Raw genomic sequence first — 12912 nt, forward strand, 5'->3', positions numbered from 1 at the left:
ACGAAAACGTGTTATCCTCTTTCATTTCGAATTTTCTTTTGAGAACAACAGCTGATGGGTATTACTAACAGACTCCAATATCGCTTTCGAATGTTGACGAGAGACCTCGCAAATGTACATAGCGTGAAAACTATAGGCTACCGTGCCGAAGATGATCGATCGCATTTTGTGGCAAACGTTTCAGTTTTGTTATTCAAATAGTGTCACATATCCTAACTTATCTGTACTACAGTATATGTATGACGAAAACATACTTCAAGCGGAAGTAGAGAAATTATAACCTTTTTGCTATAAATTTACATGATAATACTGTAGCCTTTCCGTAATTTAACCGACGCGAGAAAATATAAATTAACTTCGTAATCAATGACGCACTCTGCCATATCTTGAGATGTAGGCCTATCTCATTCTTACTTAATTGAGGTGTGTTGTTGGAGTCATCAGTCCATAGACTGGTTTGATGCAGCTCTCCATGCCACCCTATCCTGTGCTAACCTTTTCATTTCTATGTAACTATTGCATCCTACATCTGCTCTAATCTGTTTGTCATATTCATACCTTGGTCTACCCCTACCGTTCTTGCCACCTACACTTCCTTCAAAAACCAACTGAACAAGTCCTCGGTGTCTTAAGATGTGTCCTATCATTCTATCTCTTCTTCTCGTCAAATTTAGCCAAATCGATCTCCTCTCACCAATTCGATTCAGTATCTCTTCATTCGTGATTCGATCTATCCATCTCACCTTCAGCATTCTTCTGTAACACCACATTTCAAAAGCTTCTATTCTCTTTCTTTCTGAGCTAGTTATTGTCCATGTTTCACTTCCATACAATGCCACGCTCCACACAAAAGTCTTCAAAAACATCTTTCTAATTCCGATATCAATGTTTGAAGTGAGCAAATTTCTTTTCTTAAGAAAGCTCTTCCTTGCTTGTGCTAGTCTGCATTTTATGTCCTCCTTACTTCTGCCATCGTTGGTTATTTTACTACCCAAGTAACAATATTCATCTACTTCCTTTAAGACTTTGTTTCCTAATCTAATATTTCCTACATCACCTGCCTTTGTTCGACTGCACTCCATTACTTTTGTTTTGGACTTATTTATTTTCATCTTGTACTCCTTACCTAAGACTTCATCCATACCATTCAGCAACTTCTCGAGATCTTCTGCAGTCTCAGATAAAATAACAATATCATCCGCAAATCTCAAGGTTTTGATTACCTCTCCTTGGACTGTGATTCCATTTCCAAATTTCTCTTTGATTTCCTTTACTGCCTGTTCTATGTAAACATTGAAAAGGAGAGGGGACAAACTGCAGCCTTGCCTCACTCCTTTCTGGATTGCTGCTTCTTTTTCAAAGCCCTCGATTCTTATCACTGCAGACTGATTTTTATACAGGTTGTAGATAATTCTTCGTTCCCGGTATCTGATCCCTATCATCTTCAGAATCATAAATAGCCTGGTCCAATCAACATTATCGAATGCCTTTTCTAGATCTACGAATGCCATGTACGTGGGCTTGTCCTTCTTGATTCGATCCTCTAAGATCAGACGTAAAGTCGGGATTGCGTCACGTGTTCCTACATTTCTTCTGAAGCCAAATTGATCTTCCCCCAACTCAGCTTCAACTTGTTTTTCCATTCTTCTGTAAATAATACATGTTAAAATTTTGCAGGCATGAGATACTAAACTAATAGTGCGGTAGTTTTCACACCTGTCAGCACCGGCTTTCTTGGGAATAGGTATAACAATATTCTGCCGAAAATCGGATGGGACTTCTCCTGTCTCATACATCTTGCACACTAAATGAAATAACCTTACCGTGCTGGCTTCTCCTAAGGCAGTCAGTAATTCAGAGGGAATATCATCAATTCCAGGTGCCTTGTTCCTATTTAGGTCACTCACAGCTCTGTCAAACTCTGACCTCAAAATTGGGTCTCCCATTTCATCAGCATCAACAGCCCCTTCATGTTCCAGAACGAAATTATCTACATCGTTACCTTGATACAACTGTTGGATATGCTCCTGCCATCTTTCTGCTTTGTCTTCTTTCCCTAGAAGTGGCTTTCCATCTGAGCTCTTAATATTCATACACCTAGATTTCCTTTCTCCAAAGTTTTCCTTGATTTTCCTGTATGCAGCATCTACCTTTCCCAGGACCATACAGCCTTCGACATCCTTGCACTTCTCCTTCAGCCATTCTTCCTTAGCTACCTTGCACTTTCTATCCACTTCATTCTTTAATCGCCTGTATTCTTTTCTGCCCTCTTCATTTCTAGCATTCTTGTATTTTCGTCGTTCATCAATCAGGTCTAGTATCTCCTGAGTTATCCACTGATTCTTAGTTGATCTTTTCTTCCTTCCTAACATTTCTTCAGCAGCCCTACTGACTTCATTTTTCATGACTCTCCACTCTTCCTCTACTGTGTTTCCTTCGGCCTTTTCATTTAGTCCTTGTGCAACATGTTCCTTGAAACAATCCATCACACTCTTTTCTTTCAACTTGTCTAGATCCCATCTTTTTGCATTCTTTCCTTTCTTCAATTTCTTCAACTTCAGATGGCATTTCATGACCAACAAGTTGTGGTCAGAGTCCACGTCTGCTCCTGGGAAAGTTTTGCAATCCAACACCTGGTTTCTGAATCTCTGCCTAATCATAATGAAGTCTATTTGATACCTTCCAGTGTCTCCAGGTCTCGTCCACGTATACAGCCGTCGTTTGTGGTGTTTGAACCAAGTATTGGCGAGGACTAAATTATGGTCAGTGCAGAATTCAACCAGCCGACTTCCTCTTTCGTTCCTTTGTCCCAATCCAAATTCTCCTACTGTGCTACCTTCTCTTCCTTGGCCTACCACTGCGTTCCAGTCTCCCATCACAATTAGATTCTCGTCACCTTTGACATATTGTATTAAATCTTCTATCTCCTCATATATTCTTTCAATTTCTTCATCATCCGCTGAACTAGTAGGCATATAGACCTGCACTATTGTGGTGGGCATTGGTTTGGTGTCTTTCTTGGAGACAATAATTCTTTCACTATGCTGGTCGTAGTAGCTTATCCGCTGCCCTATTTTCTTATTCATTATTAAACCAACTCCCGCATTACCCCTGTTTGATTTCGTGTTGATAATTCGGTAGTCGCCTGACCAAAAATCCTGTTCTTCCTGCCAACGTACTTCACTTATACCAACTACATCTAACTTTAGCCTATCCATCTCCCTTTTCAGATTCTCTAACCTACCACAACGATTCAAACTTCTAACATTCCACGCTCCGACTCGCAGAATGTCAGTATCCATCTTCCTGATGATCGCCCCCTCTCGTGTAGTCCCCACCCGGAGATCCGAATGGGGGACTAGTTTACCTCCGGAATATTTTACCCGGGAGGAAGCCATCATCAGTACATCATTCATACAGAGAGAGCTGCATGTCCTCGGGAGGTGGTTACGGCTGTAGTTTCCCGTTGCTTTCAGCCGTGTAGCAGTATCAACACAGCTAAGCCATGTTGAGTATTATTACAAGGCCGTATCAGTCAATCATCTAGACTGCCGCCCTTGCAACTACCGAAAGGCTGCTACCCCCCTTTCGATGAACCATTCGTTAGTCTGGTCTCTCAACAGATACCCATCCGATATGGTTGCACCTGCGGCTCGGCTATCTGCATCATTGGGACACGCAAGCCTCCCCACCGCGGCAAGGTCACATGGTTCGTAGAGGAGGGTAATTGAGGTATTTAGCATTAAAAATAAGCAATTTTTTATTCAGCGTTTATCTTTAACGAGTTAACAACGGTTAAATTCAAAGAAATATTAATGTTTATTTATTCCACCTATTCAATACATAAAAAGTGATTTTAAATTATAGGGACATGTTTCGCCCTTTATTTAAGGGCATCTTCAGCCTAAATCTCAATCTGAAAGATAAAAAAATCAGGATCCTGATTGTTCTTAATTGTGGTTGATTTAAAAAAAAAATTACAAATGAATGTGGGGATGATGTAGGAAATAGTTAAGATATTCTTAAAAATAGTGTCTTAATAAAGTCTTACTAACAAATAGATGTAATTTATACACTTTCTTGAATGACCTTGTCTAAAAATGTGGTAACAAGTTGCATATTGATAGTTCTATAAGAACGCAAATTGCTTCGTTGAATCTTGTAAAGACCGAGCTCGATAGCTGCAGTCGCTTAAGTGCGGCCAGTATCCAGTATTCGGGAGATAGTAGGTTCGAACCCCACTGTCGGCAGCCCTGAAAATGGTTTTCCGTGGTTTCCTATTTTCACACCAGGCAAATGCTGGGGCTGTACCTTAATTAAGGCCACAGCCGCTTCCTTCCCACTCCTAGCCCTTTCCTGTCCCATCGTCGCCATAAGACCTATCTGTGTTAGTGCAAGGTAAAACAACTGGCAAAAAAAAAAAAAAAAATCTTGTAAAGCGGCGCCCTATGTTGGTTGAGGGCGTTAAGAGATAAGTTTGGATCCTAAAGAGTTCAAACGTCCGAATAATGATGAAGAATGTTGCTGATTACTCCAAATGGAGTTTAAATACATTTTAAAGCTAGTAATGAGACGGTTCTGCCACTCCAGTTATGCTGTAGGGGCGAGGGAAATGCTTGATACTCTTAAGTGGTTTTTATAATACCATATAAAGTGGTTAGATTGTTGTAAATCTCGTGTGAAGAGATAAATCTGTAGTCTTCTTAAAGCACAAGTGAAGAAGAGTGCTCAATGGTAAGCAGCTGTGTTAAATATTAGCTGGAAGGAGCGACTGTAGCTTCATGTGTAGAGTCGAAAGGGAAATTTGGTTTGAAGTCTGTGACAATAGGAGATTTACGTATTAAGGAATGATTTTGGAGGAAAGGAGGGTTCAAAGAAAAAACCGATGTGTGTAAATTCACTTACCTCTTTATTAATGTTAAATTGGTTAACGTAAAGTTGAGTTGGAGAGAAAACTTTGTGTGTTACAGAGTTGGTATAAAGAAATACAAATAGATTTGGATGAACTGAAAATTACTACAGAGCAAATTGAAAATAGAGAAGAGGAGAAGATTCTAACTAACAAATACACAAATCATCTAAAACATCGAAACATAAGCAGTATGATATATCAGCAGAAGAACGGGCTGCAAGATTGTCTAGAATGAAGAAGTTTTGGGAATAGAAGAAATTATAAAGTGTTAAAAATATGAACTTACTTTTTTGATATACGTTTTTTGAAGATTTTATTGTATAAGGTTGATTTTTTGGTGCTCCAATTTGCTCTGTAGTAATTTTCAGTTCATCCAAATCCATTTGTATTTCTTTATACCAAGTGTTTTTTGTTTTACTATTCCAAAAGAAATCAAAAAGCTCTTTTAGGAGTCTAAACTTTGGTGAGCGGTATGTGTGTCCAAAAAATGCAATCCTCCGTTTTCTCATCATGTCAATAATTGATTCACTTTACTTGTAAATTACTGAATTGGGTAAAAGTCTCCACTAGACATCAACATGTTTTTTATTAATTTTATGTTATTTATTTTACATCCACATTTGAGCACTGAAGTCAATCTATATACAGTAAGTCTTATGAATATTGGTTAAAAATTTGGTTGATGTTTTTTCTTTTATTTCCAGAAATGTTTCATTCTCTCTGACCTGGCTGACCGTTCTTCGTCGGTTATGTTGTACTGTTTGCGTGTATAGGTCTTCAGTTGTCTCACGTCGTTATTTCTCAGGATCCTCTTCTCTTCTCTGTTTTCAATTTGTTGAATTGTCAAGCCTAATTCATTTAAATCTTCTTGTACTTCTTTGAACCAGTGATTTTTGGTTTTACTATTCCAAAAGTAGTTGAATAAATGTTTGAGTATCCCAGTCTTTGGTAGTCTGGATATGACAGAAAAAAGCCACTCTTCTTTTCCGCATTGTATCTATTATAGACTCAGTTTCCTGGTATACAACTTCATTAGGTAGTAATTGCCATTGTCTATCTACTTGGTGTTTTTTGTTTAGAATTGTTCTAATGATTAGTCTATCTATTTTATGACCGAGCTCGATAGCTGCAGTCGCTTAAGTGCGGCCAGTATTCAGGAGATAGTAGGTTTGAACCCCACTGTCGGCAGCCTTGAAGATGGTTTTCCGTGGTTTCCCATTTTCACACCAGGCAAATGCTGGGGCTGTACCTTAATTAAGGCCACGGCCACTTCCTTCCCCCTCCTAGCCCTTCCCTGTCCCATCGTCGTCATAAGACCTATTTGTGTCGGTGCGACGTAAAGCAACTAGAAAAAAAATCTATTTTCTGTAATTTATCTGTAGTTGATTTTGTATTCAAATTGAATAAGGTTTCACTAGCATAGGTTGCTTCAGGCTTAATAACGGAGTTGTAGTGTTTAAATTTTGCATTTATCGAGAGAGATTTCTTCTTGTAGGTTGGCCAAGTAATGTGTTGTGCTTGTTTTAATTTGGTACTTCTATTTTCAACTGTTATTTTCTCTTTTAAGTTCCAAGTTATAATCTCTCCAAGATATTTAAATTTATTAACAACCTTAATTTTTTTGTTATTAGTCAGTGTGTTAGGTGATGTTTCCACTTTGAAGGATGGCATCATTTCCATCTTTTCAAAGATTTGTAATCCAATTTTTGCTATTATTCGTTCTAATTCTTCAATTTGGAATTTAGCCTCTTCCACAGATTTTAAGTAATGACTCATGATGAATACTGTCATATGCTTTCTTGAAGTCAACAAAAGTGATAACTAGCTTTTTGTTTCTCATTCTTTGATGGTTCATAATCCACTTAAAACTAATTATTTGGTCAGGACAACTTCTTCCAGGTCGAAATCCCCCCTGATACTCTCCAAGTTCTTGGTCGAGCTGTTCTTGAATTCTCGTGATGTACTACAGGATCTTATGTGATATCAAGTAGAGAGATCCATTGGTACAGTAGAACCTCGATTATATGTTCCCGGAAGCTACGTTTTCCCGTATTATCCGTTTAAATTACGTGGTCCCGCGAGCATCCTAATTAAATCACGTAAAAATCGTGCATTATCCGTTCCTCGAAGAAACGATTTCCCGTATCAACCGTTCAGAAATCTCAGTCCCATCAATGCTAAATCCTCGATCACGCGTTTTTCAAGAAACTGTATCTCACGAAAGGACGGCAACGCATACTTGCGGATCTTGGTGTTAACGTCCAGTCATTGCAGTAATTTGAGGAAGAGGAAAAGTGATCGGCGGTGAACTTGCATAAGGGACCATCTTAGCATTGCATTCAGGTGGTATTATTTAGAGAATCGAAATCACAAAGCAGAGTGTGTCCACAATAACTGGAAGGAGACAGAGCGCATTTCGACAGCTCTACTTGAAGACGGAACGAGTTTCGTCAAATGTTCGTACTTGCAAAGCGTCTACATTATGTCCAGGGTTAGATGTTTACTTTTTTTTTTTTCTCCGAGTGTATCGCCGAACAGGTTTTCAGCACTTCCCTCAGGGCACTGCATAGTCACTGAGCTTTCAGGCAGGAATCTAAACTGCTCCTTCTTAAGTAACATAAATTTAGTATTTCAATATTATCGCATACGATTACATTATTGAGACCTGAACAGATGTTGCACCTTACATACATAAAGCCATGGAAGGTTTTGGGATTGCCTTTTACTGTTTTGGTCCAAATGTAAGACTAGGAATTTCACGTTATTGTGTTAAAATGTTAAAACCGCAGTCGTTTTATTTGCGCACGTTACATGTAAAAACCTTTGCATCATTTCGCACTTGTACCGACTTGGACAGCGAGCGCGTTTTCCAGCTGAGGTCAAGGTCGCGAATAACCGTAAATTCGGAAGTTTTGGTGATATTTTTTCTCTTTCCAATTTAATCGTGATTAGTGACGGACATTATTGAATATAATGCATTCGAAAACTTGAGAATCGATGCTTACCTTCGAAATAATATTCTCGAGTTCAACATAACCTTTAAAAGTCGATGTAGGCCGTAGGCCTAATTTGCGCGGTAGATTTTTACAAACTGACTACGAACAGTATACCGGTGACCAAATTACAATGGAAGATTTAAAGAAAAAGGGATTTCGCCATCATGTTGGACGATTTTGTATCCAATGTGCTTTATTTTACTAGATTAGAGAATTAAAAAATACTTGTGGTCGATTGTTTGGCTTAATGTTAATAGGTTTTTCGAACAGTTTGACCGATCAAAGTTGCTGAACTGAAAGAAGTTTCCCCGGTAAAACTGAATGTAAAGTTTCGAGGCTTTTAAGTCGCGTACCGGTAATTAATGTTTGAAGCCGGCCCCGCGGTCGAACTTGCCTGCCTCTCACCCGGAGGACCCAGGTTCGATTCCCGGCCAGGTCAGACACTTTTACCTGGATATGAGGGCTGGTTCCAGGTTCACTCATTCTACGATTACCTTTAATTGAGGCGCTATTTAATGGTGAGATGGCGATCCCGGTCTAGAGAGGTAGGAATAACGGCCGAGAGGATTCGTCACACTGACCATGCGTCACATCGTAATCTGCAGGCGTTCAGACGGAGCAGCGGTCGCTTGGTAGGCGGAAGGCCCATTGGGGCTATAGTTTGGTTTAGGGGTGTTTGTAAGATTTTAAGTATACTTTTTTTTTTTTTTTTTTTTTTTTTTTTTTTTTTTTTTTTTTTTTTTTTTTTGTGATGTTTAGCCAAATTGTTCATGGTTCATTCATTCCCGGATTTTCCGTTTTCCCGTGTTGTACGTTTTTTTTCGGTGGTCCCTCCAAAAGCGAAGAATCGAGGTTCCACTGTAATTATTTGGATCCAGTCTATCCCCGTTTTTGTGTATTGGGTGAATTATAGCTGTATTCCATTCTGCAGGCAGTTTTTCAGAGTTCCATATGTCTATGATGTGTTTGTGTAGGTTTTGAAATGTTTGGTTATTTGCATTCTTCCACAGCTCTGCAACCACTTGATTTTCTCCTGCAGCTTTATAATTCTTGAGCCAATTAATCGCTTGGAGTACCTCATGGAAGTCTGGTGGAATATCCTTGTCTAAGCATGTTTTATTTTTTGGATCAGATGAAAATTCTAGGTATTATTTTGGGTCTTCAGCATTTAGTAATTCTTTGAAGTGATCAGCTAGAATTTTGGCATTCTCCTGATTATTGTGTGCTAGGTGTCCTTGTTTATTCCTCATCATAAGTGTAGGTGGAATATACCCTGATGGATATTGTTTAAATGTCCTGTAATAGTCTCGTGTCTTACGTTGTTTGAATGATTCATCTATGTTAGCTAGGGGTTTTTTATGGTCTCTTTTGATTCTTCTAAGTTCTTTGGCTGTTTGTCTTCTAGCAATAGTTAGTTCATCTCGAGATTGTGCCGTTTTCTTTTGTTGGTCATTTAGCCATGCTTTGTGTCTTTTCTGTATTGCCATATTACATTCCTCATTCCACCAGGCGTGTTTTGTTTCTCCTTTTCATAGGAGCAATTTCTTCGGCAATATTTTTTAGTTTATCAATAATTGTTTCCAGTTTGTCGCTTAGAGATGTTTTGGATCTCTCTGTATACACAGCATTAATTATTAAGTAGCTGGGGTCATATTTCCTCCTCTTTCTAGTGAATTTAGATGGTTAGTGATGTTTTCTTGTGGTTAACTTGATTTTAATCTTTGAAATATAATGATCAGAATCGATGTCCACCCCACGAAGGACTTTGACATTATAAATTTCTCTGTGGTATTAGTTGTGCAATTAAATTACATCCTTTGAAATAAATTTTACATTTTCCTGATGGGCATGCTTGAAGATTTGCAACTCGTATGTCTGTCTTACGTATATGTTAATAAATTATGTTATTGTAGTATTTTCAGTTAAGGTAGACCTACACCTGTTATGTTTACAATTAGCTGTTAGGAACTCTGTTGTGATATCAGTTATGTTTTCAGTGTGGAGGCTGGTTGGATTCTCAAAAAGCACCACTAGAGGTTATCTGCTCACAGGGTAACTGCAAAAATGGCAGTGCTATAATGAAGTGTACTAGGCATGGTTAGGAGTGAAGTCATTTATCATTACTTTTCTCACTGGACTAGTGGAGGCTTGGATATGGGGAGCACCTTTCATAGCATCCAACTTACCGCTTGTGCTCCAAATGCCATTGCTCAGCGATACCCATACATCAGCAGCTTCCATACTGTTACAACTTTAAATGAAATTGACTTTGGTGGAAGCTATATTTTGCTTTGGTCTTTGCCAAGAGACATGCAAAAATACTGCATCCATCAAGAAATTGGAAACGGGCAGTTATTGTGGTGGAGGAAATTAAAAGTACTGGGTTTTTTGTATGGTGTTTTTCTTAATGCCTTGTTCTACGGGATGATGAGGAAGGCCTTCTGCAACAAGGCTATACATTAGGTTGATGTTTGTTATCCATATTAGCCACTAAAATGGTTCTTAAATGTAGGGAGAATACAGGAAAACTCATTTGTTCTTGATCATTGTAGTAGTGGTAGTCCACAACACACAAAACACCATTACACATGCCTTACAGCCCTCTTTTATAGCTTGATTTCTGTGACTTTTGCTACTCTTCCAGATGTTCATTAGTCTAAATGTGATGTTTCTTAAATTTTCTTTTCAGAACTTTGCTGGATCTAACAAGTTTGCCTATCTGCATAGTGATGATGAGCCTGGATCTGACTAACTGCTGCTTGCTGTTAGGAGGTTAACTATAGCTGAGCCACTTTACTGGATGACATTTGAAATACCTTCATCTGTGGTTTAAAATAATGCAGCATTGCTTTGGTTTCAAGCCGTGTGGGGTGTCAGTTAGTCGCTCTACTTTCTATGTCATCATCCGCTGCTGCAGTTTCGCCCAGTCCAGTCTTGTGGTTACAGCCTTTTGCCATTATTGTGCCAAGCCAAATCCTGTATCTAGTAACAAGTCATCAACAGTTTGTATATGGGTACTTGTATATAAATATCTGTATATGAGCCATTTCTCCAGTTTCAAAGGAAGCGTACTTTAATTATGCATCAATTTTTGTACGGGCTTATAAATTATCACGGGCGTCATCTGACTGATTTCTCAATCGTAAGAGCATATATTTTAAACTGTCTTGTAAATATATTTAATTTCATTCTTCTTTCAATTATTTCACTGTTGCAACTGGATTTGTGACATCTTTTTTACAACAACTTTTCATTTTGAATATCAGCTACCAAGGTAGTCATATAAAGTAGGTAAGGAGTATTGGAGAACGTGTACTGTATATTATCTTGGTTGTGTAGTAATATTGTAACTAACCTGGCTGGACTGGGAAAATTGTGGGTTTTTTTAAAACTTGTGGGGTAAAATAAAAATGAAGCAACTGAAATCAGATTCAGCTTGTACTGCATATTATAGACAAGAGAACGAAATATATATATAAGAAAATCTCCTTGCATGGAAATGTATTTCTTCGCAGCATGCGTCAGAGATAAAATAAGTGCTCCTCTGCAGCAATTTAAGTGAACTGTTCTTCGCAAGTTCCCGTTGAGAAGATACTGTATTTTCTAATCGTAGATTTCTGTAACCTATGAATTTGGCACATATTAAGTATGTAATCATCGGCCTACCTGTTGTGATGTAATGTTAATATTTGGTTCATAAATGTAATAGCAATATTTTTTAGTTCTGTGTGTGAAAATCACTTGATTAATGTTAAACATCTAATTAATGACCTTCAAAAGATGAAAAAAATTATAGTGACAATTTTATAATATGTTATGTTAATATGCTTCTTTATCTGGAACTGTGTGCAGTTTGACCATCAAAACATAGAAAAATACCATTGTGCATTGTTTTGATAAGGTTCAGTGCAGTTTCTTATTAAGATATAGCATTTTTATGGGAAATCTGTCAATACTGGAAGGAGTAATCTGCAAATTAGTAGCAGAATTAGATTCGAAATGTGTATTACAGTGTTGTATTAAGGTGGAATTTCGTACCATAAAAGACTTGAAAAATGACTGCATAGCTCCTTAATGCACATGTGTGTGTTTGTATACGTGCATACATATGCTGCTGAAATGTATATTAGGTAATTATGTTTGTACAGTTAGTATGATGATTGAAAGAATATTTAATAATTGGATGAGAGGGGGGAGGGGACATGCAAAAATATTTTATTTTCAGAGGTTTTATTTCCTCCATAAAATTTTCCATCATTTTGCCACAATTTTTATTGTAAAATATTTAGAACAATGATTATGCTCATAAATATTGTTAATAATCAGTTGTTTACAATAATGTATTTGGTTTGTTACTTGGTTTAGATTGCTTAATCATTTATGGTTACTTCTGATCTAGCAGAAATGGTTACAAATTGTGTTAGTGCAGTTACATTGTTAGTGTTGGTATAGTTTGAGATCAGAAATAGTCATAAAAATAATGGACTCTAAAGAGTATTTATTTGTAGCAAAATGTTTTTTGTGGAAGAGTGGGTTTATTATGAGCAAATTAAGCAAAATTATTGCAGATCTTGTAATTACATTTTTGTTTATTAAATTATATATATATATTCCTTTCAATTTTATTATTGTTTTTCCCAGTCTAGTTATACTGCAAAATGAAAAATATAGGGCCAAAGATTAACAAAAATGTAAAAAATACAGAAATTACTTGCAATTAATTGAAGTACAAAAGGCTTAAGAACAGAAGCAACTTATCAAAAATAAGAAAGGAGAAGAATATGCACAACGAGGAAGGTATAAGGGGGTGCATTCACATGTGCACACACCTCGCTCATTGAAATAGGTGGGTTGAAGTGGGAAAGAAAAGAAAGAGGTTGAGTAATATGGAGTGGAATTTTATTGACTAGAACAGGAATTCATTGCATACATTTAATACTAAAGAATCTATAGGGAGAACCTTATGTCCATTTATCGTATTTTCTCGCGTAATGAACACACTTT

The 12912-nt window shown here is 37.5% G+C and overlaps 1 protein-coding gene across 2 annotated transcripts in view; it reads left to right on the forward strand.

Annotated features, from left to right (window-relative positions):
* The window catches only part of eIF4B (eukaryotic translation initiation factor 4B), a 212811-nt gene extending 200293 nt beyond the window's left edge, over nt 1-12518 (forward strand). Inside the window, exon 11 of one of the 2 annotated variants that reach the window (XR_010861597.2) lies at nt 10598-10666. Coding sequence is in view for 1 of the 2 variants with exons in the window: in XM_067158454.2 (XP_067014555.1) it covers nt 10598-10660 (63 nt within the window). In the remaining variant the exon portion in view is untranslated. Of the gene's footprint in view, nt 1-10597 lie in introns of both variants that reach the window. The other variant, XM_067158454.2, reaches the window with a different exon arrangement.
* The last annotated feature ends 394 nt before the right edge of the window (nt 12519-12912 follow it).

The sequence above is a fragment of the Anabrus simplex genome, chromosome 1, assembly GCF_040414725.1.
Source record: "Anabrus simplex isolate iqAnaSimp1 chromosome 1, ASM4041472v1, whole genome shotgun sequence".
In the NCBI taxonomy this organism is placed as follows: Eukaryota; Metazoa; Arthropoda; class Insecta; order Orthoptera; family Tettigoniidae; genus Anabrus; species Anabrus simplex.